Source organism: Lampris incognitus, chromosome 12 (genome assembly GCF_029633865.1).
Source record: "Lampris incognitus isolate fLamInc1 chromosome 12, fLamInc1.hap2, whole genome shotgun sequence".
Lineage (NCBI taxonomy): Eukaryota > Metazoa > Chordata > Actinopteri > Lampriformes > Lampridae > Lampris > Lampris incognitus.
The window spans coordinates 50,548,923-50,574,328 of NC_079222.1; the positions used below are offsets into that span (position 1 = coordinate 50,548,923).

Here is a 25,406-nt window from a genome sequence, read left to right on the forward strand (position 1 = left end):
GCTTTTTTCAATTTTCGAAAATCTGTTATCAGTACCCTGACTTTGAGCAATTTGTTCGGAGGTTACCCCCGGGAGTTGGATTTCGACATTTTAATACATGTTACTACACACCTTAAGGAACACATGGGTGGAGAAATTTACTGGTAACACTTTACTTCCCAGATTGGTCAAATTCCTGCTAACTTTCCCTCACTATAACGCTGGCTGGAGGAAGTAGCTCATCTTTATTGCTGGACTGTCGCCCTGATGGATAACAGAACTTGCCCAAAGAGTTCGTAGGTCAGGTCTCCTCCCATCCTCCTCTTCCAGCTTGTGACTGTCCACATTCCTGTGCTATCCTGTGCTATCAGCTAACAGTCAACACTAGCCCTGCATTAGGAGGGTTTTGGTACACTGTTCACAGATCAGCCCAAGCAGTGATAAACCATGACAGGGAATATGATGCCACAGTCAGGGTACGACTGAAGGACGCACCCACACGCGCCACAAGGCCAAACACCTCTGACAACGGATCCCACCCGGGAACAGCACGTAGCTCTGGTACCCCTTGTTCAGTATCATGTTTCAACTGTGATATTTCAGCATCGTGGCTACTAATATATGCACCGCATTCAGTGGAGATCACCTTACATACACCACCCTGTGAGGCTAACAGAAGATCCAGCGCCATCCTATTTTCAGTTGCTACACCGCCAACATCATCTAAGCGTCTCACCGCGGTCGTGGCGGCAGCTGTAGAGATGTTCAAATCTCTCTCTCTCTCTCTCTCTCTCTCTCTCTCTCTCTCTCTCTCTCTCTCTCTCTCTCTCTCTCTCTCTCTCTCTCTCTCTAATTATATATATCTATATCTATATATCTACTCATATATTTTCATAATTTGTGTGTGTGTGGTGTTAGTGTAGATAGCGGGACCGAAAACTAAAGCACTTATGATCCTAATTCTTTTGGGAGGTGGTAGGTATTGTCTCAGAGAGTAAGGGAAAAATGCCAGAAAATTAAAATTATGCATAATTATGCATACATATGCAAAATATGCATTTTTCTAAAAATGGCTAAAAACCACTTTTCTCGGCATTTCACCTGATTCTGAGCATCTTTGATTTTTTCACCTATATAAAAAAAATTTCTGGGACAGATGTTTTGGCATTATGCAAAATAAGTGCATTTTTGCAGAAATGCACTTATGATCCTAATTTTTTTTGGAGTTGGTCGGTATTGTTCCAGAGAGGACCCGAAAAATAGCAGAAAATTAAAATAATTATAATAATTATGCAAAATATGCATTTTCTAAAAATGGCTAAAAACCACTTTTCTCGGCATTTCATATGATTCTGAGCATTTGGGGGGAGGGAGTTGGAGTTGGGGGAGGGTTTAGGGGCAGGGGGAAGGCGGTTAGCTGGCAGGATGAAGAGGAGGGAGATTTAGACGGGTGGAGAACCAAACCGCTACATTGTAGCGGGGCTCTTCTAGTATACACACACACACACACACACACACACACACACACACACACACACACACACACACACACACACACATATATATATATATATATATATATATATATATATATATATATATATATATATATATATATATGCATGTATCAACACGGATACGGGGAAATAGATTTTAATACATTGCAGTACAGGCCTGTTTCATGCGTCTCACACTCATCTGCCGCTAATGTGTTTCAACAGTGGACATTCCTCTCCTCATTGGTTGAGCACTCACAACACCACTGACGGTTTCGGAAAAAAACGCTTGTAGAACCTGATAATGTAATAAATCCCCGATAATGTAATAACCCTGATAATGTAATAAAAAATGCACTTGAGGCCATTGAAAATGCAATAAAACCTGATAATGTAATAACTTCCTGATAATGTAATAAAGTGCATTCCCCGATAATGTAATAAACTATATATCATAGCTAACCCTAACCCTAAACCCTAACCCTAAACCCTAACCCTAATAACGTCCCGTTAATGTACCACATTATTACATTATTGGTAAAAAGTTTATTACATTATTGGGACATGCACTTTATTACATTATCAGGAAGTTATTACATTGTCAGGTTTTATTGCACTTTCAATGGACTCAAGAGCAGATTTTTATTACATTATCGGGGTTATTACATTATTGGGGATTTATTACATTATCAGGTTCTACAACGCTATATCTATATCTATATCTATACCATACGAGGGTGTGAATATGCGAGATGTGCGCTGAGCAGTTGATAAGGCCCGTTCAGCGTTGCGATGGGGTGATGATAACTCTGATGCAGACGCCTGTCTGATTCAGGACACAGCTATAGGCCTGATCCCCACACACCACGCAGACCTTTCCAGGCAGCACGGGTTGCTTACTGAACGTTATCTTTACCGTCCTATCACACCGAGCAGTGTGTTTCATCACGGGGGTCCTGTACACACATAGAGACACCAGGCAGGGCATGCACACGCAGAGTAGGCCCAGTGAAGGAACCGCTGCGAGCTAAAGACTTAGTGGAGAATATACGTAGGTCTAGAGCAGTTACTCACTGTAAACCCTAAAACCGCCAGCTGTATTTACAATGTCCATGGAGCTGAGTCCCTCCCAGCTACAGTATGATAGGTGTGTTCTGGTTCAGTCATGGGTTTACATTCTATATCGCTAATGCAGTCAGCAGGCACGGCCAGAAACTCTACCCCAGCGTTCCTCCAACCTCTCCTGGAGGACCACTTGTCCTGCATGGTTTAGACCTCTCCCTGCTCCAACACAGCTGATTGAAATGATCCGTTTTGTTATGAGGCAGCTTCGGGAGTTCATAACGAGTTGATCATTTGAACCAGCTGTGTTGGAGCAGGGGGAGGTCTAAACCATGCAGGGCAAGTGGTCCTCCAGGAGAGGTTGGAGGAACGCTGGTCTACGCCATATCAAATCAACATCGTTTTTAGATCGTTTTTAACGCTGTTTCAAATTAAGATACCTTCTAAACTTGCAGCACGGTGGCCCAGCGGGTAGCGCTGTGTAGAACCTGATAATGTAATAAATCCCCGATAATGTAATAACCCCGATAATGTGATAAAATCTGCTCTTGAGTCCATTGAAAATGCAGTAAAACCTGATAATGCAATAACTTCCTGATAATGTAATAAAGTGCATTTCCCAATAATGTAACAAACTTTTTACCAATAATGTAATAATGTGTTACATTAACGGGACGTTATTACATTATCAGGTTAGCCTTAATTTCCCTGGTCCTGATAATGTAATAATTCCCCAATATTGTAATAATTTAACAGCAGACCACCCATAAATGGATTCAAGTGGTGATACTATTTAAGCAATGCAAGCTCGAGAGGTCTAGCGCCACCGACAGGTCAAAGTTGGACGTGCATGAATGCTCTACTCTTCCTCAAAGCTACCGCCAAGCTACTTCCACACGTTTTTTCTCAGTTGGATCATTTTATTACATTATCAGGAAGTTATTACATTATCAGGTTTTGTTGCATTTTCAATGGCCTCAAGTGCATTTTTTATTACATTATCAGGGTTATTACATTATCAGGGTTATTACATTATCGGGGATTTATTACATTATCAGGGTTATTACATTATAGGGGATTTATTACATTATCAGGGTTATTACGTTATCAGGGTTATTACATTATCGGGGATTTATTACATTATCAGGGTTATTACATTATCGGGGATTTATTACATTATCAGGGTTATTACATTATAGGGGGATTTATTACATTATCAGGGTTATTACATTATTGGGGATTTATTACATTATCAGGGTTATTACATTATCGGGGATTTATTACATTATCCGGTTCTACACGCCGTCGCCTCACAGCAAGAAGGACCTGGGTTCGAACCTCAGGGTAGTCCGACCTTGGGGGTCATCCCGGGTCGTCCTCTGCATGGAGTTTGCATGTTCTCCCCGTGTCTGCGGTGGGTTTCCTCTCACAGTCCAAACACATGTAGGTCTGAACTGCTATTCGGTGCATAAGCACACACACAACAGTCAGAGCCTTTCCCCCAGCGACTCGCAATCGCACAGAGGCAACCCTCTCATTCCCCGGGGAGAACTCCAACCAGGGACTTGTGAGTATCCCCACACCTGCCCGGAAAAGTAACAAGTCCAGCCCCTCTCCAGGTGTTTGGTACCAGAGCCCATACTATGTGTGGAGGCGAGTCCAACTATATCTAGTTGGTACCGCTCCACCTTCCGCGCACCCCCACCATCAAAATACATGCACGTTAGGGTCAATACTCCAGGCTGTCTGTGTCCCTGAGCAAGGCATGGCAAGACGGACTAGAGTTGGTCCCCGGGTGTTGCACAGTGGCTGCCCACTGCCCCTAGCTACACAGCTGGGGGTGGCTTACATGCAGAGAGGAATTTCCCCACGGGGGTCAGTAAAGTATCTCAAAATCCAAACGAAAAAAGTATTGTGTGGTTCAGCTCTCAGGGCCTGTAAAAACTTCCCTGAACTCAGACAAGGCAAATAAGATGATATCTTCCTCGCTATCAGGTAGATCATTGTGAATCAGCCCCGAGACAACAGACTGAGCAGGTGTCAAATATGTTAACACTGATGCAGCAGTTTTGTTGTTTCTAGGGATGCAGCAGTGTTTTGTTGTTTCTAGGGATGCAGCAGTGTTTGGTTGTTTCTAGGGATGCAGCAGTGTTGTTGTCTCTAGGGATGCAGCAGTGTTTGGTTGTTTCTAGGGATGCAGCGGTGTTTTGTTGTTTCTAGGGATGCAGCAATGTTGTTGTTTCTAGGGATGCAGCAGTGTTTTGTTGTTCCTAGGGATGCAGCAGTGTTGTTGTCTCTAGGGATGCAGCAGTTTTGTTGTTTCTAGGGATGCAGCAGTGTTGTTGTTTCTAGGGATGCAGCAGTGTTGTTGTTTCTAGGGATGCAGCAGTGGTTTGTTGTTTCTAGGGATGAAGCAGTGTTGTTGTCTCTAGGGATGCAGCAGTGTTTGGTTGTTTCTAGGGATGCAGCGGTGTTTTGTTGTTTCTAGGGATGCAGCAGTGTTGTTGTCTCTAGGGATGCAGCAGTTTTGTTGTTTCTAGGGATGCAGCAGTGTTGTTGTCTCTAGGGATGCAGCAGTTTTGTTGTTTCTAGGGATGCAGCAGTGTTGTTGTTTCTAGGGATGCAGCAGTGTTTTGTTGTTTCTAGGGATGCAGCGGTGTTGTTGTCTCTAGGGATGCAGCAGTGTTGTTGTCTCTAGGGATGCAGCATTGTTGTTGTTTCTAGGGGTGCAGCAGTGTTTTGTTGTTTCTAGGGATGCAGCAGTGTTTCGTTGTTTCTAGGGGTGCAGCAGTGTTGTTGTCTCTAGGGATGCAGCAGTGTTTGGTTGTTTCTAGGGATGCAGCAGTGTTTTGTTGTTTCTAGGGATGCAGCACTGTTGTTGTTTCTAGGGATGCAGCAGTGTTTTGTTGTTTCTAGGGATGCAGCAGTGTTTTGTTGTTTCTAGGGATGAAGCAGTGTTTTTGTCTCCAGGGATGCAGCAGTGTTTGGTTGTTTCTAGGGATGCAGCGGTGTTTTGTTGTTTCTAGGGATGCAGCAGTGTTGTTGTCTCTAGGGATGCAGCAGTTTTGTTGTTTCTAGGGATGCAGCAGTGTTGTTGTTTCTAGGGATGCAGCAGTGTTGTTGTCTCTAGGGATGCAGCAGTTTTGTTTTTTCTAGGGATGCAGCAGTGTTGTTGTTTCTAGGGATGCAGCAGTGTTTTGTTGTTTCTAGGGATGCAGCAGTGTTGTTGTCTCTAGGGATGCAGCAGTGTTGTTGTCTCTAGGGATGCAGCATTGTTGTTGTTTCTAGGGGTGCAGCAGTGTTTTGTTGTTTCTAGGGATGCAGCAGTGTTTGGTTGTTTCTAGGGATGCAGCAGTGTTTTGTTGTTTCTAGGGATGCAGCAGTATTTTGTTGTTTCTAGGGATGCAGCAGTGTTCATCAAGGCAGATGTTTGCTGTCACAGCTTTATGTGGCAACGAGAATAAAACACATATTGGCTTGTGGGAAATGGTATGAGTGTAAATACTGTACAAACCAAAGTTATTAATAACCTTAATGCCTCGCTATTTATTCATTAGCTAAGCTATCACTTTTTAAAAGTACCAAATAATTGTAAACAATGTCAATTCAAACTAAATTTGCTGAAATTGCAGTACATGTCATTGCAATTGTACATTGCAGTACGATCGCAGTTTCTTTGTCTTGTAAAGCACCTTGTAACTTTGTTTTGAAAAGTGCTATATAAATAAAAAGTTATTATTTTTGTTATTATTATTATTTTTATCATCATTATTACATAATGAATGTCCTCAAACTAGACAGAGTTAATCTGCAGGGGGAGGTCAGGCTCTCCCCCTGCTTATGACATCGCCCTCCTCTGGCTGATGTGAGGGATGACAGGAGCGCAGGGTTTTTGTCATAGCCACCACCAGCCCCCACTCGTGTGTCGGATCAGCTCAGCAACCAGTCAGCATGACTTCTCCAAGAGGGACAACCAGCACAAGTGAAAGCAGGACAGTAGAAAGGAAAAATGACGACACATATCTGGTAAGACACAGAAACAGTAACGGACGCTGACATGTGTTGGACAAAACATAATCAGATCGAGTTTATCAACATCAGTTCAGGATGGCAGTGATTGTGATAAAGGAGAAAACAGAGAAGGGGGAGACAGGATGTGTTGCAGGGAGTGTGTGAGGCAGGTAACAGCAGTGTGTATGTGCATGTGACGTGAGTGCAGGGGATCAGTCCCTCACATGTTGTGGTCTGAGAGGCCTGACTTGTCATAGTGCCTCTGAGCAGCAGACAGGCTGCAGCCGCCCCCGGCCCTGCAGCCGTGCAGACACATCAGGAGTCATGTTAATGCTGATGCCACGTCTACTGATGCTGACTTATATACTCATGTTACTGCTATACTGGACTGCCCGGACCATCCAGTCCATACTGGGCTGGGGCTGCTGGCCTCAGGCCGTCGTTTCAGGACTCCTGTTGGGAAGAATAAAAGACCTCATGTCTCTCTCATCCCAGCTGCTCTTGATATGCTTAATGGCACTGTGGCTGCATCCCTCTCACTACAGACACATTTGTACTCTTGCATATTTGTACTTGATGTAAACTTCCATGTCCCAGCACTAGTTGTGTGAGGTATTACTTATGTTGTCCTTCTGTATGACGTCATTAAGGTAACCCTGGTTGCATAGCAAAGTTCCCCTAGTGGGAGAATAAAGATGACCTTCAACCTTGTACTGTTCCATTGTTTTATTAATTATTTTCAGTGTCGTTGTGAATATGTTAATTTCCACCATCTTGTTAAATAAATGAATTGTTACACTGCTCAGTTTATAACTGAATGGTAATAAAATTATTACGCTTTGGTATAATTACTAAGCAGTGGTTAGCGCGGTCGCCTCACAGCAAGAAGGTCCTGGGTTCTAGCCCCGGGGTAGTGCAACCTTGGGGGTCGTCCTCTGTGTGGAGTTTGATTGTTCTCCTCGTGTCTGTGCGGGTTTCCTCCGGGTGCTCCGGTTTCCACCCAGTCCAGATATGCAGGTCAGGTGGATCGGCCGTACTAAATTGTCCCAAAGTGTGTGTTTGTGTGTCGGCACTGTAATGGCCCAGCCACCTGTCCAGGGTGTCTCCCCGCCTGCTGCTCAATGACTGCTGAGATAAGCGGTTTGGATAATGGATGAATGAATACTACGCTTTGACCAATTTTAGAAATTCAGTGGAATGAATCTAATAAAGCAACAAACAGGATTTATTCATCAACAATAACTGTACAACACTGACACTTAAGCTATTTATTTCTTTGTCAGATACAAATATTTTTACTATCTTAATTTAAAAAAGTACAGTGAAAGAGGTTTAGAAGATGCTGAAAACAAATGATTTCATACACAGTGAAACAGGATCCTACATCATCATCAGAGGAGGGGTCCAAACATCTCCATGGTTTCGACAACCAGTGATAGATGATCCAGAAATGACCGTACAGACACACGTAGAACTCGAGCCTCATCTGCACTCCATCTGCTACAATAAAGAAGAGAGGATGAGGGAGTAAGACCTGATGACAGTGTGAGTGTTATGTAAGGGCTGATGAAGAGGATGAAAGGGGTTGATGGAGGGGATGATGAAGGGGATGATGAAAGGGCTGATGAAGGGGCTGATGAAGGGGATGACATAAGGGCTGTTGAAGGGGATGATGTAAGGGCCGATGAAGGGGAAGGGACTGATGAAGGGGATAATGTAAGGGCTGATGAAGGGCCTGATGAAGGGGCTGATGAAGGGGATGATGTAAGGGATGATGAAGGGGAAAGGGCTGATGAAGGGGATGATGTCAGGGCTGATGAAGGGGAAGGGGCTGATGAAGGGGATAAGGTAAGGGATGATGAAGGGGCTGATGAAGGGGATGATGAAGGGCCTGATGAAGGGGATGATGAAGAGGACAATGTAAGGGCTGATGAAGGGGATGATGAAGGGGCGGATGAAGGGCCTGATGAAGGGGATGATGAAGGGGATAATGTAAGGGCTGATGAAGGGGCTGATGAAGAGGATAATGTAAGGGCTGATGAAGGGGGTGATGAAGGGCCTGATGAAGGGGTGGATGAAGGGGATGATGAAGGGCCTGATGAAGGGGATGATGAAGGGGATAATGTAAGGGCTGATGAAGGGGCTGATGAAGGGCCCGATGAAGGGGCGGATGAAGGGCCTGATGAAGGGGATAACGTAAGGGCTGATGAAGGGGATGATGAAGGGCCTGATGAAGGGGATGATGAAGGGGATAACGTAAGGGCTGATGAAGGGGCTGATGAAGGGCCCGATGAAGGGCCTGATGAAGGGGATGATGAAGGGGATAACGTAAGGGCTGATGAAGGGGATGATGAAGGGGCGGATGAAGGGGATGAACAGAAACAGCCTGACTCACACGGAGAGCGTGCTGCCGGTCAGTTCAAGATGTTTGCTTATACCGCCTCTGCGCGGCTCTCTGTCCGGCGAGAGAGACTGGAGAGCTACAGACGCTTCACGAGAGGACGGGAAAGGGACATCCAGAGCACTGCTCAACGGTCAAGGAAGCCATCTCTGTATGTCACCTGTCATGGACTGAGTAGACTCAGTGCTAACACAGTGCAACTATGATGATAGGAATAACGTAGGCTACAGTCACAACAGACACAAGTTGGGATGTTATTTATGTCCTTATGTTTGGCTTCATAAGTAATAAAAAAGGTCTTAGTGACATGTGTGAAGGAGTGAGAAATGACTCTGCTGAGTTTAGACGTTAATCATGTCTGTGAATGTTCTCATTCATCCAGGTCATGGTTATCCAAAGGAGTTGAATCAAGTGCAACTGGACTTGGTATATATCCGTGAAGACGTTTCGCCTCTCATCCAAGAGGCTTCCTCAGTTCGTGCCTTTCTGACTAGACCAAGCTAGTCTGACTGGCTGCTGATGAGACTCAGAATTTATCCTCTAGGAGTCGTTGTCAGAGCTATTGATATGCGTGGCTCTTTGTGATCCGATCTTTACCAACGCCCGTCGCTAACAGAGCCATAGATATGCGTGGCATCGGAAGACAAACAGCCATGGACATCAATAGCTCTGACAACGACTCCTAGAGGATAAATTCTGAGTCTCATCACCAGCCAGTCAGACTAGCTTCGTCTACTCAGAAAGGCACGAACTGAGGAAGCCTCTTGGATGAGAGGCGAAACGTCTTCACGGATATATACCAAGTTCAGTTGCACTTGATTCAACTCCTTTGGATGGATGTTAATCATTTACCTAAGAACACGTCAGAGGTTTCTGGAGATACTGCTCATTATCATCAACTTCTCTGAGTAGCCCTTACCCCACCTACCCCTTTACCATTCTACAAACCCCAATTCCAGTGAAGTTGTGACGTTGTGTAAAACGTGAATATAAACAGAATACAATGATTTGCAAATCCTTTTCCACCTATATTCAGTTGAATCCACTACAAAGACAAGATATTTAATGTTCAAACTGATAAACTTTATTGTTGTTTTGCAAATATTCCCTCATTGTGAATGTGATGCCTGCAACACGATCCACAGAAGCTGGGACAGGGGCATGTTCACCACTGTGTTGCACCACCTTTCCTTTTAACAACACTCAATAAGCGTTGGGGAACTGAGGACACTACTTGTTGAAGCTTTGTAGGTGGAATTCTTTCCCATTCTTGCTTGATGTACGACTTCAGTTGCTCAACAGTCCGGGGTCTCCGTTGTCGTATTGTGCGCTTCATAATGCGCCACACATGTTCAATGGGGGACAGGTCTGGACTGCAGGCAGGCCAGTCCAGTACCTGCACTCTTTTACTACGAAGCCCCGCTGGTGGAACACCTGCAGAATGTGGCTTGGCATTGTCTTGCTGAAATAAGCAGGGACGTCCCTGAAAAAGACGTCGCTTGGATGGCAGCATATGTTGCTCCAAAACCTGTGTGTACCTTTCAGCATTAATGGAGCCTTCACAGATGTGCAAGTTACCCATGATGCCATGGGGCACTAACACCCCCCCCCATACCACCACAGATGCTAGCTTTTGGACTTTGCGCTGATAACAATCTGGATGGTCCTTTTCCTCTTTAGCCCGGAGGACACGACGTCCATGATTTCCAAAAACAATGTGAAATGTGGACTCGTCAGACCACAGCACACTTGTCCACTTGGCGTCAGTCCATCTCAGATGAGCTCGGGTCCAGAGAAGCAGGTGGTGTTTCTGGGTGGTGTTGATATCTGGCTTTGGCTTTGCATGGTAGAGTTTTAACTTGCACTTGTAGATGTAGCGACCAACTGTGTTAACTGACGATGGTTTTCCCAAGTGTTCCTGAGCCCACGTGGTAACATCCTTTACACAATGAGGTCGGTTTTTAATGCAGTGCAGCCTGAGGGGTCGAAGGTCATGGGCACTCAATGTTGTTTTTCGGCCTTGTCGCTTACGTGCAGAGATTTCTCGGGATTCTCTGAATCTTGTGATGATATTATGGACTGGAGATGATGAAATCCCTAAATTCCTTGCAGTTGTACTTTGAGAAACGTTGTTCTTAAACTGTTGGACTATTTGCTCACACAGTTGTTCACAAAGTGGGGAACCTCACCCCATCCTTGCTTGTGAACGACTGAGCCTTTCGGGGATGTTCTTTTATAGCCAATCATGACACTCACCTGTTTCCAATTAACCTGTTCACCTGTGGAATGTTCCAGACAGGTGTTTTCTGAGCATTCCTCAACTTTCCCAGTCTTTTGTTGCCCCTGTCCCAGCTTCTTTGGAACGTGTTGCAGGCATCAAATTCAAAATGAGTGAATATTTGCAAGAAACAATAAAGTTTATCAGTTTGAACATTAAATATCTTGTCTTTGTAGTGTATTCAATTGAATATAGGTCGAAAAGGGTTTGCAAATCATTGTATTCTGTTTTTATTCACGTTTTACACAACATCCCAACTTCATTGGAATTGGGGTTTGTACCATTAACTTACCCCACAATCTGAAATACACATACTTTTGCGAGTGGTACGACCACTGTGTTTCTTAAAATTCAGTTTTCCTCTTAACACAACATAATGCCACCTTGTGCGTCTTGAGAGAGAGACCGTCCTCGGTTGCTCTCTCTGAGTTTTCTCCCTGAGTTTTCTCCCTGAGGTTTCCCCCTGAGGTTTCTCCCTGAGTTTTCCCCTGAGTTTTCTCCCTGAGGTTTCCCCCTGAGGTTTCTCCCTGAGTTTTCCCCTGAGGTTTCCCCCTGAGGTTTCTCCCTGAGGTTTCCCCCTGAGTTTTCCCCCTGAGGTTTCTCCCTGAGTTTTCCCCTGAGTTTTCTCCCTGAGGTTTCCCCCTGAGGTTTCCCCCTGAGGTTTCTCACTGTTAAAGGTTTTTAGGGAGTTGTTCCTTATCCGATGCAAGGGTCTAAGGACAGGATGTTGCGTTGCTGTAAAGCCCACTGAGGCAAATTTGTATTTTGTGATATTGGGCTATACAAATAAAACTGACTTGACTTGACTTCAATCATACCCCACCACCCACCACCCCACCACCCCCTCTCTCTCTGTATGAGAAGAATTGTTGTATGTTGCCAGGAGGTAGATTACATATTCCTGGTGTAGTGGATTTATGGACATACGTCACCATGGCTTGCTGTTTGTATGAAGTTGACGCGCTCACTTTAATGGCTCAGGGTGTAGCCATGGTGACGCAGCGCCATGTGGTTGGGCGGGGTTGTGTATCTAAGGAAATGAACAACACACGCGAGTTGGTGGTCAAAGAGAGAAGTTGTTGGTCTCTGCTTTTGCCCAACTTCCACACGAGCATGAACATGAATATCACCCAAATGGCTTCACCCAAATCAAAACCTTGTGGTGAAATAAGGTGGCTGAAAATGCTGCCGCTGCTCTGGTCTGATCACAGTGAACTGCAGGAAATCAGGTGACACACCGGGATGCTGTGAAAGTGTGTTGACACGTTAAACACTCGACCCCCTCATACTTGTCCCATGCAGTCATACCATACCATACCATACCATAGTGCAGTCAGACCATACCATACCACACCACACAATAACATACCATACATACCATACAACAACATACCATACCATACCATAGTGCAGTCATACCATACCATACCATATCACAGTGCTATCATACGATACCATACCATAGTGCAGTTATACCATACCATACCATACTGCAGTCATACCACACCATACCATATCATAGTGCAGTTATACCACACCAAACCACACCACACCATACCATAGTGCAGTCATACCATACCATACAATACCACACAATACCATACCATAGTGCAGTCATACCATATCATACCATACCATAGTGCAGTCATACCACACCATACCATATCATAGTGCAGTTATACCACACCATACAATACCACACAATACCATACCATAGTGCAGTCATACCATACCATACCATACCATACCATATCACAGTGCTGTCATACCATGCCATACCGTAGTGCAGTTATACCATACCATACCATACCATAGTGCAGTCATACCATACCATACCATAGTGCAGTCATACCATACCGTACCATACATACCATGCCATAGTGCAGTCATACCATACCATACCATACTGCAGTCATACCATACCATAGTGCAGTCATACCATACCACTGTGCTGTCATACCATACCATACCACACCATACCATAGTGGTGTCATCCAGAGGGAAATCCCTCCATGCATATTGACTGTTTAGACAGGCTACCCTAATGAATAAAGTGCAGACAGGCTACCCTAATTAATAAAGTGCAGACAAGATACCCTAATGAATAAAGTGCAGACAGGCTACCCTAATTAATAAAGTGCAGACAAGATACCCTAATGAATAAAGTGTAGACAGGATACCCTAATGAATAAAGTGCAGACAGGCTACCCTAATTAATAAAGTCTAGACAGGCTACCCTAATTACTAAAGTCTAGACAGGCTACCGTAATGAATAAAGTGTAGACAGGATACCCTAATGAATAAAGTGCAGACAGGCTACCCTAATTACTAAAGTCTAGACAGGCTACCGTAATGAATAAAGTTTAGACAGGTTACCCTAATGAATGGCGAGTCCCCACAACCAAATGAATGGTGTTAACAGCGCTTGAAACTTAACATTCGTTCGCTGACTGACGACTAGTCGCTTCTTGAAACTGGCCGTTATGAAAGGTAGAAGAATAAACACCAGCTGGTATCAACAAAGGCGGTGTGATTTAACCGTCCGCCATGCAAAAGGATACAACTCCAACCTGCCGGGCTCGTTGTTGTGGTCTTCCCTGCCGCGCGCCGCCATCACGACCGTACTTCCGTAGATCAAGTTTCGGTTTGAGCGCGACACATTCGACACCGCGGAACTCGTTGTTTATATTCCGCACCCGCGGCTGTGCCATATCAAGATGTATCACACTATTTAATTAAATAGTGAAGGGAATTGATCTATTGAATTGTGTACTCGTACACGAATTTCACACGTTTTTTTTTCACGAATCTTGGTACAAAAGATTTAACCATTGCATTTGATTTGGGAGCGCTGAGGACTGGTGCCGCAATGCTTTGTGGGAAATGATGTTCAAAAGGAGGAACGCGCTCTGTCGACAGTATCTCCTACAAACAGTATCTCATACACAACTCTTCTGCATTAGCAATTACGCTTCTTTTCTTTCTTTCTTTTTAAGCCCACTGAGGCAAATTTGTGATACTGAGTTATACAAATAAACTTGGCTTGACTTTGGCCAAACGTAATGTCGGCGAGGATACGTTTTTCCGTGATACTTTATAATATTGTAACGTGCATGGATAAGACGACACGCTGGCCGCTGGATGGCGGGTCTGACCCTTTAGTCTAGCGGTTAGCGATGTCTCCTGCGGTGCGGGCGATACGGGTTCGCGTCCCGGCCGCGGCAGTTCCTGTGGTTGCGTTGTCCCCCCGAATTCACTACATTGGTGTCAGAAGTGGGATGGAGCCATCGGAAGCGTAGGCGCCCTGAAGCGTGAAAGAGCTGATATGCTGAAGCGCGGGGACGCGCTTCCCGAAGGAGGGGGGTAGTGTAACGTGCATGGATAAGTAGACGCGCTGGCCGTTGGCTGGCGGGTCTGACCCTTTAGTCTAGCGGTTAGCGATGCCTCCTGCGGTGCGGGCGATACGGGTTTGTTACGGGTCTAGATAGATCGATGCCATCGGCTATCCACTAGTTTACCTTAGATACACATGACCCGCGCTCAGGAACATGTTACATCACTTTGAATATACTTGGCTGCACTGAGCAACTCGTGTGTGTGTCATTCTTTATAAGATAGCCTACTGAAACATGGTGCCAGAAGTCGGAGAACTTATTTCTTATTTTACTAGCTCGCATGTTTAAGTTTGTAGGCCTGAGTAGGTCACATGTCGGAGGATTCCGATTCAGAGCAAAGTACTTCTGCTGAAGACGTTGTCACAGAGGAGCTAACGCTAGCATTACCGGCGCCGATAGCATCACATACAATGGCAGCTAACGTGAATATTCCACCACCGTCCCCGATGAGCTTCACAGGCGATTGGAGTGTCAATTGGGACATTTTTCGTGCCAAATATGAAGACTACGTCCTCGTCACGGGCATACTTGGCAAAGACAAGAAAATACAAGCGGCTACTCTAAGAAGTGTGATGGGAAGTGAATGCAGGCATATTTACCGCCACAATCTGAACCTCTCAGAAGATGATCAAGGGGATCCTGACGCCATACTGAGAGAGTTGGGGAAATACTTCAAGCCAGCAAAAAACACAATATACGAGAGGTACATTTTCGGGAGTTGCAAGCAGGAGGAAGGAGAATCGTTTGATACCTTTGTGACGAGACTGAGAGAGAGGGCAGCAACCTGTGAGTATGGACAGTTGAAAGATGAAATGATCCGTGATAAGATAGTCCTGGGAGTTGCAAGCGAGGCCGTTAGGCGCAGGCTGTTGAGAGAGAAGGATTTGAACATGGTCACAGCTATTGACATGTGTCGCGCAGCAGAGCAAACTGACATCCGTATGAGAGCAATGGAGTTTGCAACAACACCGCAGCCGGAGGCAGTGCATGCCGTTGCTAGGCAACCCAGACAAAACCAATGGAAACAGAGCAATCCACCCAGAACAGCAGGAGATGCAGGCAATTGCAAATATTGTGGCAGCTCGCATTCAAGGGGCAGAGAGCATTGCCCGGCCTTCGGGAAACAATGTAGGTCATGTGGGACACTTAATCACTTTTCTAAAGTGTGCTTAAAGAGCAAAAAGGGGCATGCTGAGGGCAAGGTAAACTGTGTGGAATACACAGAAGAACCCCCAGAGCATAGTAATGATGCAGATGATCTGTACATGTTTGAGTCAATCGGCGCAGTGCACACCAAAGGAAAGAAGTGGTTTGTGACTCTGAAACTCCACGACAAGCCACAACAATGTCAGCTGGACTCTGGAGCCACCTGCAATGTAATGGGCTTTCAAGACAAGAAAAGGCTGGCCCCAAACACACCTCTCCGCCCGAGTGACACCAGACTGAAGCTGTATTCGGGGGAAACACTGAGCTCTATGGGCACCTTTGAGACTGACTGTACTGTGAGAGGCCAAACACACAAGCTCTCATTCAAAATAGTGAGGACCAGCCAACATCCTCTTCTGTCAGGCTCCACCTGTGAACGCTTAGGGCTCATGCATTTCACAATTCCAGAGGTTGTGCTCAAAATGGAACACACACAACCAGGAGCCCTAACTAAAGAACAGCTTATCAACAGATGCAGTGACGTGTTCAACTCCCCTGTGGAATCCGTGCCTGGGGAGGTCCATTTTGACCTTGATCCTAGTGTTGCTGCAGTACAGAGTGCCCCTCGCAATGTCCCAATCGCAATGAAAGCAGCAGTCAAAGCCCAGCTGGACAAGTACGAGGCTGACGGCCACCTTGCGCCTGTCACAGATCCTACAGATTGGATCAGCAACAAGGTGATTTTTAAAAAACCGGAGAAGCTGAGAATATGCATTGACCCTAAACCATTGAACAAAGCCCTAAAGCGCTCTCACTACATCATGCCTACCTTGGAGGACATTTTGTATAAATTGCCCAAGGCCAGAGTCTTCACGTTAGTGGACGCTCGGGATGCATTCCTGCAATGCAAACTGGACTATGAGAGTAGCCTCATGACCACGTTCTGGACCCCCTGGGGGAGGAAGCGGTGGCTCAAGCTACCATTTGGAGTATCGGTGGCGCCCGAGGTATATCAGCGCAAGCAGCACGAGCTCCTCGCCGGTCTGAAGGGCGTTGAGCCCATTGCAGACGATATCCTGGTCGTCGGCTGCGGGGACACAGAAAAGGAGGCTGGGGACGACCACGACGTCAAGCTTGCGGCGTTGATGGAACGCTGCCGCGAGGTCAAGCTTCGCCTCGGCCTGAAGAAGTTGCAGTTCAAGGTGGCTGAGGTGCAGTTTCATGGCCACATTCTCTCATCTGCTGGACTGAAGCCCGATCCAGAGAAGGTGAGAGCCATTATTGACATGCCGAACACAACAGATGCCAAGGGCGTGCAGCGTCTCATTGGCTTCGCTAACTATTTAGCCAAGTTCATGCCTCATCTATCTACTGTCTGCGAGCCGTTGCGACGCCTGTTGGACAAGGACACACCCTGGCACTGGCTGCCTAAGCACGAGGCGGCGGTTCATGAGCTTAAGGCGCTGGCGACAGCCATGCCCGTCCTGCGCTACTATGATGTAACTAAGCCAATCGCAATCCAGAGCGACGCCAGCCAGAGCGGTCTCGGTTGTTGTCTCATGCAGGAAGGTCAGCCCATCGCATTTGCCTCGAGGGCTCTTACCCCCACCGAAAAAAACTATGCACAAATTGAGAAGGAGTGTCTCAGTATCGTCTTCGCCTGCCAGAGGTTTCACCATTACCTATATGGCCGCGACCCAATCACAGCAGAGACGGACCATAAGCCTCTGATCTCTATTTTCAGCAAGCCACTTCTCAATGCGCCCAAGAGACTCCAGAGCATGCTCATGACTCTGCAGAACTACGACCTGAGGGTAATCTACAAACCAGGCCCAGAGATGTTCATAAGCGACACGCTCAGCAGAGCTACGGCTGGATGCTCCGGCAGAGGGACTGCATATCAGTGACACGCTATCTGCTCTCTGCAACAAGAGCAGGAAGACATACAGCACGTGAACCAGGCAGAGTACCTGAATGTGACTAACCAGCGGCTGGAACAGATCAGACGACACACCGACAGAGATGAATGCTTACAGGCACTGAAGAACACTGTTCTCGTGGGCTGGCCAGATGTAAAGGAGGAAGCGCCCCTCATCGCTAGGGAGTACTGGCCCTTCAGGGATGAAATCAGTGTGCAGAACGGAGTTCTGTTCCGGGGGCAAAAAGTCATCATCCCAAAGTCACTCCGCCCAGAAATGTTGACGCGCATACATTCAAGTCACATAGGGGGTGATGCATGCTACCGACACGCTCAAGAGACATTGTACTGGCCCAACATGCAGTCAGAGATAAAGGACTTTGTAAGCAGCTGCTCGACCTGCAATGTGTACGCCCACAATCAGCAAAAGGAGACCATGCTCTCTCGCGAAGTACCAACCAGGCCATGGCAGGTCTTGAGCATGGACCTATTCAGCTTCAGACAGAAAGACTATCTCCTAATAGTCGACCACTATTCCGATTTTTGGGAGATTGAGCTTCTACCCGACATGTCTGCAGAGACAGTCATCAAGCGATGTAAGGCACAGTTCGCCCGACATGGTCAGCCAGAGAAGGTTATTACAGACAACGGCCCTCAGTTCACAGCTCAGTTCACACGGTTCGCTTCTGAGTGGGAATTTGAGCACGTGACCTCCTCTCCCAGACACCCGAAAGCGAATGGCAAGGCCGAGTCGGCCGTGAAGATTGTAAAAAATCTTCTGCGTAAGGCCGCGCATGATGGTGAAGACCCCTGGAAAGCCGTGCTTCACTGGAGGAATACACCTACGGAAAACATGGGCAGCAGCCCAGCACAACGCCTCATGTCCCGCCGGTTGAAGACGTCCATCCCGGCGGCAAGCAAGCTCCTGGAACCAGCTGTTGTCGTGGGCGTCACTGAAAAGCTGCGCCACAGGAAGCAACTCGCCAAATCCTTCTATGACAGATCTGCCCGTGAATTGCCGGCACTTGAAATTGGGGAAGTCGTACGGATGAAGCCCCTGCCAGGTGATAACACTGGCCGCTGGAGAGTCGGAACTTGTCTCCGCAGGGTTGCGCCGAGGTCTTATCTTGTGGACATTGATGGCTCCCTGTACCGTCGTAACAGGATCGATCTCAGAGTGGCTGAGCCAGCTGCACGAGCCGCGCACGATCCTGTTGAACCCGCTGCGGCAGACACACCGGACGGGGATCCAGCTACAGAAACTGTCATTGAGACCCCTCAGGCTGTGTTCGAGCCGAGCCCCATCAGGTCCATGCCCAAGGCGCCATCTACTCCTGCTGGCGCTCCGCGTTCGGATGGACACACTTACACAAGGGTTGGACGGCTGTCTAAACCTCCACTGAAACTCACTATGGAATCTGAATAATGTTGATGGTTGCTATGTGGGAGAGAGGGGGAAAAGAGGAGAAATGTTATCATACGCTACTGTGGTTATTACACTGGTATGGGATATGAAGAGATTTACTGCTGTTGCACTGTTATTGGTTGTTCGTATATGAAAGTAATTTTATTTTGCACTAACTTCATGTGTATGTGTTTATACTTGGAAAAGAAGGATGTTACGGGTCTAGATAGATCGATGCCATCGGCTATCCACTAGTTTACCTTAGATACACATGACCCGCGCTCAGGAACATGTTACATCACTTTGAATATACTTGGCTGCACTGAGCAACTCGTGTGTGTGTCATTCTTTATAAGATAGCCTACTGAAACAGGGTTCGCTTCCCGGCCGCGGCAGTTCCTGTGGTTGCGTTAGCGAATTCGGGGGCAACTACAGAAACTGCCGCAGCCGAGACGTGAACCCGTATCTCCGCCAACCGCTCGACTACAGGGTCCGACCCGTTAGCCAAGGACTAAAGGGTCCGATCCGTTAGCCAAGGACTACAGAGTCCGACCCGTTAGCCAAGGACTAAAGGGTCCGACACGTTAGCGTCTACGTACTTTTTGTACGGCATTGTACGTTACAATACCATACAAAAAGTCCTCACTAGTTACTATGGAACGAGTAGTGAATAAATCAGTAACAGACAGTAAGTTAAGACAAGTAGTTCCTCAATAAGTTTGAATCTAGTTCTAAGTGGATAGTAAGAATAGGCTGTTAGATACAGCATGTGACCCACTCTGACTGTCGGCGGTTCTGAGAAGGGGGAGTGCAAAGGCTGATGGGGTTGTTATGTTAAAATTGTATTTTAGTGATGTGTTCATGTTTTGGTTATTGTTGTGTTGTTTGTTTGGGGTTTCGACTCGGACTGGGTACCATTTTACTGACTGACTGACTGACTGACTGACTGACTGATGTTTTAATAGTGACGTCAGTGGGAAAGCGTTTGTTCAGCAACCATTTTGGTGGAAACAGCGCAGGACATTGGCGGCAGTGAGCTGCCTTCACAACAGCGTCATCACAGCACGAGCTGTGTGAGGAGGGCTGAGAACGTCACGAACGACCCGTCTCACACACCCTGGACACCACCTGTGGCAGCCGCTCCCGTCAGGTAGGCGCTTCAGAGCAATATGCACACGCACCAACAGGCTGAGAAACAGCTTCTTCCCAGAGGCTGTGGCACCGATGAACTCACACATCTCCTCAGTCCGATGACACTCATGTGCTGCCACCACTGGGCACCTGCAATATTTACTCACGCCTCTTAAAGCCACTCCATATCTGTCCACCGCACCTTTACTGCGTTTTGCGGATGATGTTAACTATATTGTATTTTATACCTTATACTGCTTATAATTTGCACTTATATTGTTTAGACTCTGTATTGGTGAGATTTTATATTTCTTATCTCTTTTATGTATGCACCATTTTGTGGTTGACACAACTGCAATTTTGTTGTGCTTGGCACAATGACAGTAAAGTTCTTGAATCTTGAATCTGTTGGTGCTCTGCCCCCAGGTTCTCCAGACGGTCCATGGTTCGGTGGGGGCGGGGCACTACGGGAACACCAAGACCCTCCACCGCCTCCAGGGGTGGTTCTACTGGCGTGGCTGTCAACAAGACATGGAGCTGCACGTACACTGCTGCGACTCCTTCACACCACCCAGAAGGGGCCGACACAGTGCTCCCACACCCCACTGCAACAGTACTTGGTGAAGGCCCCAATGGAGAGAGTAGGGGTGGATATCCTTGGGCCTTTCCCCGTCACCGACTCCAGCAACTGCTATGTCCTCGTGGCTATGGACTACTTCACAAAGTGGCCAGAGGCGTATGTGGTGCCAGATCAGAACGCCACCATGACAGTGGAGAGGATGGCGGAGGAGATATTCGCCTACTTCTGCATTCCCACTGAGCTTCACAGTGACCAGGGGCATAACTTTGAGTCCAAGGTCTTCTGTGAGGTCTCCCAGCGGCTGGCAGTGACAAAGACGAGGACAACACATATCTATGGCTAACAAAGCCATAGATATGATATGATACACAAAAGAGCCACTATGGCTTTGTTAGCGACGGGCGTTGGTAAACATCGGGACACAAAGAGCCAAGGACATCTATAGCTCTGACAACGACTCCAAGAGGATAAATTCCGAGTCTCATCACCAGCCAGTCAGACTAGCTTCGTCTAGTCAGAAAGGCACGAACTGAGGAAGCCTCTTGGATGACGGGCGAAACGTCCTCACTGATATATACGAAGTCCAGTTGCACTTGATTCAACTCCTTTGGATAACCATGACCTGGATGAATGAGAACAATCACAGACACAACACCGCTCCATCCTCAAAGTGACGGGCTGGTGGAGCAGTTCAACCACACCCTGGCAACCCAGCTTGCCAACCTCACCAGCCAACACCAGCAGGACTGGGACCGCCACCTGCCCCTGGTCCTGTGGTCTGACCAGACTGCTGTCCAGGAGTCCAGCCAGTGCATGCCTGCTGCCCTCATCTTTGGGTGGGAGCTCAAGACACTGGTAGACTTGGTGTTCAGAGCCCTGCCTGAGCCTGAGAATTCCGGGTGGGAAGAAATGGACTACCCCCGGAGACTGAGGGATTACCTGTAGGTGGTCCACGACCACACCTGTCAGGCCCAGGCCAGCTCTGTAGTGCGGCAGAAGAGGTGCCTTGGGCAGGCCTTTGTGCAAGGAAACAAGGTGTATTGCCCGTTCGCAAGAAAGGGATTTCCCCCAAGCTTCGCAACCACTGGCAGGGGCCTGGTGAGGTCGTGGGCCAGCTGTCTGAGGTGGTGTACCAGGTGCGCATGCATGGCGAGGGACGCACGGTGATGCTGCACCAGGACAGACTCTCCCCCCTTGCTCCGCCTGTTGTTGGGGCCGGGGTCGACAGTTTGCACCCCATGCACCGATCAGTGTGCCTCTTTCCCAGTTGTGCATCCTGTGAGCCCAGAGGTGGCCTGTTCACCAACGACGGTGCCCTGGACATTTGAGGGGTTATGTATTGGGTGATGGGGTCATTGAGGACAACTGACCCCTCAGGTCAGGAAGCGGTCGCACTGACTGTCGAGGGCTCTTCACTGGAAGAGCGCAAAGGCTGATGGGACTGTTAATGTTCATGTAAAAATTGTGTTTTAGTGATGTGGTGTTCATGTTTTGGTTATTGTTGTGTTGATCGTTTGGGGGTGTGACTCGGACAGGATAGACAACCCTTTTACTGACTGACTGACTGTTGGACCATGACTAAGACTGGTGTTTTTAATAGTGACCTCAGGGGGAAAGTCATTTTCTGGCAGCAAATAATAGAGCACTCTCAGGGTCGTGTGGGACACCGGCGCTGCCGTTACAACAAGATCTCTGCCTCTTGCCCCCCTCTTGCACGCCAGCTTGCCACAATATTAAAAACCGAGAAGCAGCAACCCAACTGGTTTCTGCGGGCGTGCACTGAAGCTGGTTTTTCCATAATAAGTGCAGGCTCGCAGTGGCCCATCACAGCACATGTTAAAGGACTGACACATATTAAAGGCATAGACTGTATAAAATCGTAGACACCGTGACGTCGCCCATTGGTTTGTGGACTACCATTTTGAAATATATTTGGATGAGAGGGTGGAGTTGTGTGTGGGGGGGGGGTGGATCTGACTGAGAGTCTGAGGATGCTATGTACACTATGGATGTTTTCCGTTGGATCCCCACAGCTGTGGAACTCCCTACCTGAGGAAGTTAGGTTAACAAACCCAGGGCCTCTTTTAAATCACTTCTCAAAATGTACTTTTACAGGAAGGCTTTTTAGAGTAAATCTGGTGTTGGCCAATTTTATATTTCTCTTTTATCACTTTTATTTCACTTGTTTTAATCATACACTTTGTCCCATGTTCTATGTTTTATTTATGTTGTTGTGATCTTCATCCTGACTGTTTTACCTTGGTCTGTACAGCAGATCAGGCCTTAGTGCTTTATGTTTGTTTGTTTTTTATCTTGACTGTGTGTACTATTTTAACGTGTATCGTAGAGCACCTTGTAACATGGTTTTGAAAGGTGCTGTATAAAGTTAACTATTATTATTATTATTATTTACTGCCAGCTTTGCGTAGGCCGCTAATGCCAAGCTATGAATAAGATAACCTACACAGCAACCACCTACACAAACCAAAAGCTAATTAATGACGCCTCCTTTACATGGGAATAGGCCACTTCATTTAGAGAAGAATAAATCTCATTATAGAACAACTCTCATGATACTATCTATCACCGGTTATCCCGAAGTCAACCCCTCTCCTATTCATGTTGGACTGGTAAGCAGTAAATCAGGTCAGCTGTTGTCAACAAGGGAGCTGATCTTCTCGGGTTGGAGAATTTGTGATGATGAGCCTCAGCCAGAACAACGACGACAGCGTCCGGGTGGAGGCCACGAGGCTCGCACCCTTGACAATAACCTCAGTCTGCATCCCATTCAACGGCCACACAACTCCAAAGGAGAAGGATTACAATCCTGACAGAGGGGGCGTCCGAGCGGCATGGTGGTCTATTCTGTTGCCTACCAACACAGGGCTCACTAGTTTGAATCCCTGTGTTACCCCCGGCTTGGTCGGACGACCCTACAGACACAATTGGCTGTGTCTGAGGGTGGGAAGACGGATGTGGGTATGTGTCCTGACCGCTGCACTAGTGCCTCCTCTGGTCAGGGCGCCTGTTGGGGGGGGGGGGACTGGGGGGAATAGCGTGATCCTCCCACGCACTACGTCCCCCTGGCGAAACTCCTCACTGTCAGGTGAAGAGAAGCGGCTGGTGACTCCACATGTATGGGAGGAGACATTTGGTGGTCTGCAGCCCTCCCCGGATCGGCAGAGGGGGTGGAGCAGCGACCGGGGTGGCTCAGACGAGTGGGGTAATTGGCCAAGTACAACTGGAAGAAAAAGGGGGGGGATAATTCTGACAGAGAATGATAAAGCCAATAAAGAATTTTTAAAAAGTCTGAATTCCGTAGTAGATGTCTCAGACTGAAGACACATCTGTGGTAGATATGCACAACTCGTGCCACATCTTGCCACTCCAAGTAGAAGAGGGGTCATAAACCAATAGGCCCCTATATTATTAAGCCCACTGCTGAATGAATACATACCCAATCAGCCAAAAGCTCTCACAGATCATTACATCTGAGACAAAAAGCTTAACTTAAAACTTCCTAGTTTACTCGGAGTAGCTACCCATGACACTGATCTTCCAGACCTGAACGCCTTGAGACCTGCTGTGGATGGTGGACGGTGCCTGATATTCGGCTGAAGCTGGATTAGTTTACACATGCTCATGGCTTTAACAGTAACTTTATCATCTTTGGAGCCCAACCTTACCCAGCAGTGCAATGCTGCAGCAACCCTTACTCAACTCTTACCCAACTCTTACCCAACCCTTACCCAACCCTTACCCTACTCAGACCCAACTTTTACCCAACCCTTACCCAACCCTTACCCTACTCAGACCCAACTTTTACCCAACTCTTACCAAACGCTTACCCAACTCTTACCCAACTCTTACCCAACCCTTACCCAACCCTTACCCTACTCAGACCCAACTTTTACCCAACCCTTACCCAACTCTTACCAAACGCTTACCCAACCTTACCCAACTCTTCCCCAACACTTATCCAATGCTTACCCAACCCTTACCCAATTCTTCCCCAACCCTGATTCAACTCTTCCCCAACACTTACCCAATGCTTATCCAACTCTTACCCAACTCTTACCTAACTCTTACCCAACGCTTATGTGACCGGTACACTTTTTCCGTTGCGTTGTGTAGGAAAGACAGGACAACTTCTCTCATGCATGGGATCTGTATTCTGTCGCTGTCGCACATAAACAAAACAGGACAGGTTTCAGGAAACTTCAGATCAGCTCGTACTGCAGCCTCTTTCTACATGTCCAGAGCGGGAAAGAGCGCGCAGCTAGCAACACAACTTTATACAAAAAGAAATAAAACATACCTGTCGCATATAAACAAAACAGGACAGGTTTCAGGAAACTTCAGATCAGCTCCTACTGTAGCCTACGCAAGAATTGGGACCCACATTAGACATAAAACACATTAGGAATGGATAAAATAAATTACAGGGGCAGACAAAAATGAACTCATACCTCTCATACCTCCAGGGGGAACATACGTTTTGGGGCTACTAACAGGAAATGAGGTCACAACAGGGAGGGGCTACTATAAGCGTTTCCTGATGATATAATAAAATAAAATAATAATGTTAGCAATGAAAATAATAA

The 25,406-nt window shown here is 47.0% G+C and overlaps 2 protein-coding genes across 5 annotated transcripts in view; one reads left to right on the forward strand and one right to left on the reverse strand.

The window, feature by feature from the left end:
- The window catches only part of LOC130121645 (inactive carboxypeptidase-like protein X2), a 152,977-nt gene that overhangs the window by 14,761 nt on the left and 112,810 nt on the right, over positions 1 to 25,406 (forward strand). The gene's annotated exons all lie outside the window — the stretch shown is intronic.
- Positions 7,268 to 13,868, reverse strand: LOC130122073 (EKC/KEOPS complex subunit Lage3). Of its 4 annotated transcripts, none has more exons than XM_056291102.1 (4): positions 13,789 to 13,868; positions 8,944 to 9,072; positions 7,933 to 8,048; positions 7,268 to 7,673 (listed from the first exon to the last, which is right to left on the reverse strand). In XM_056291102.1, exons 1-3 carry the CDS (start codon positions 13,839 to 13,841, stop codon positions 7,940 to 7,942), a joined length of 291 nt encoding a protein of 96 aa, XP_056147077.1. In that variant the 5' UTR covers positions 13,842 to 13,868; the 3' UTR covers positions 7,268 to 7,673; positions 7,933 to 7,939. The 4 variants fall into 4 exon arrangements, with proteins under 4 accessions (XP_056147077.1, XP_056147076.1, XP_056147078.1 ...); XM_056291101.1 differs by having other exon boundaries at positions 7,268 to 7,676; XM_056291103.1 differs by having other exon boundaries at positions 7,913 to 8,048.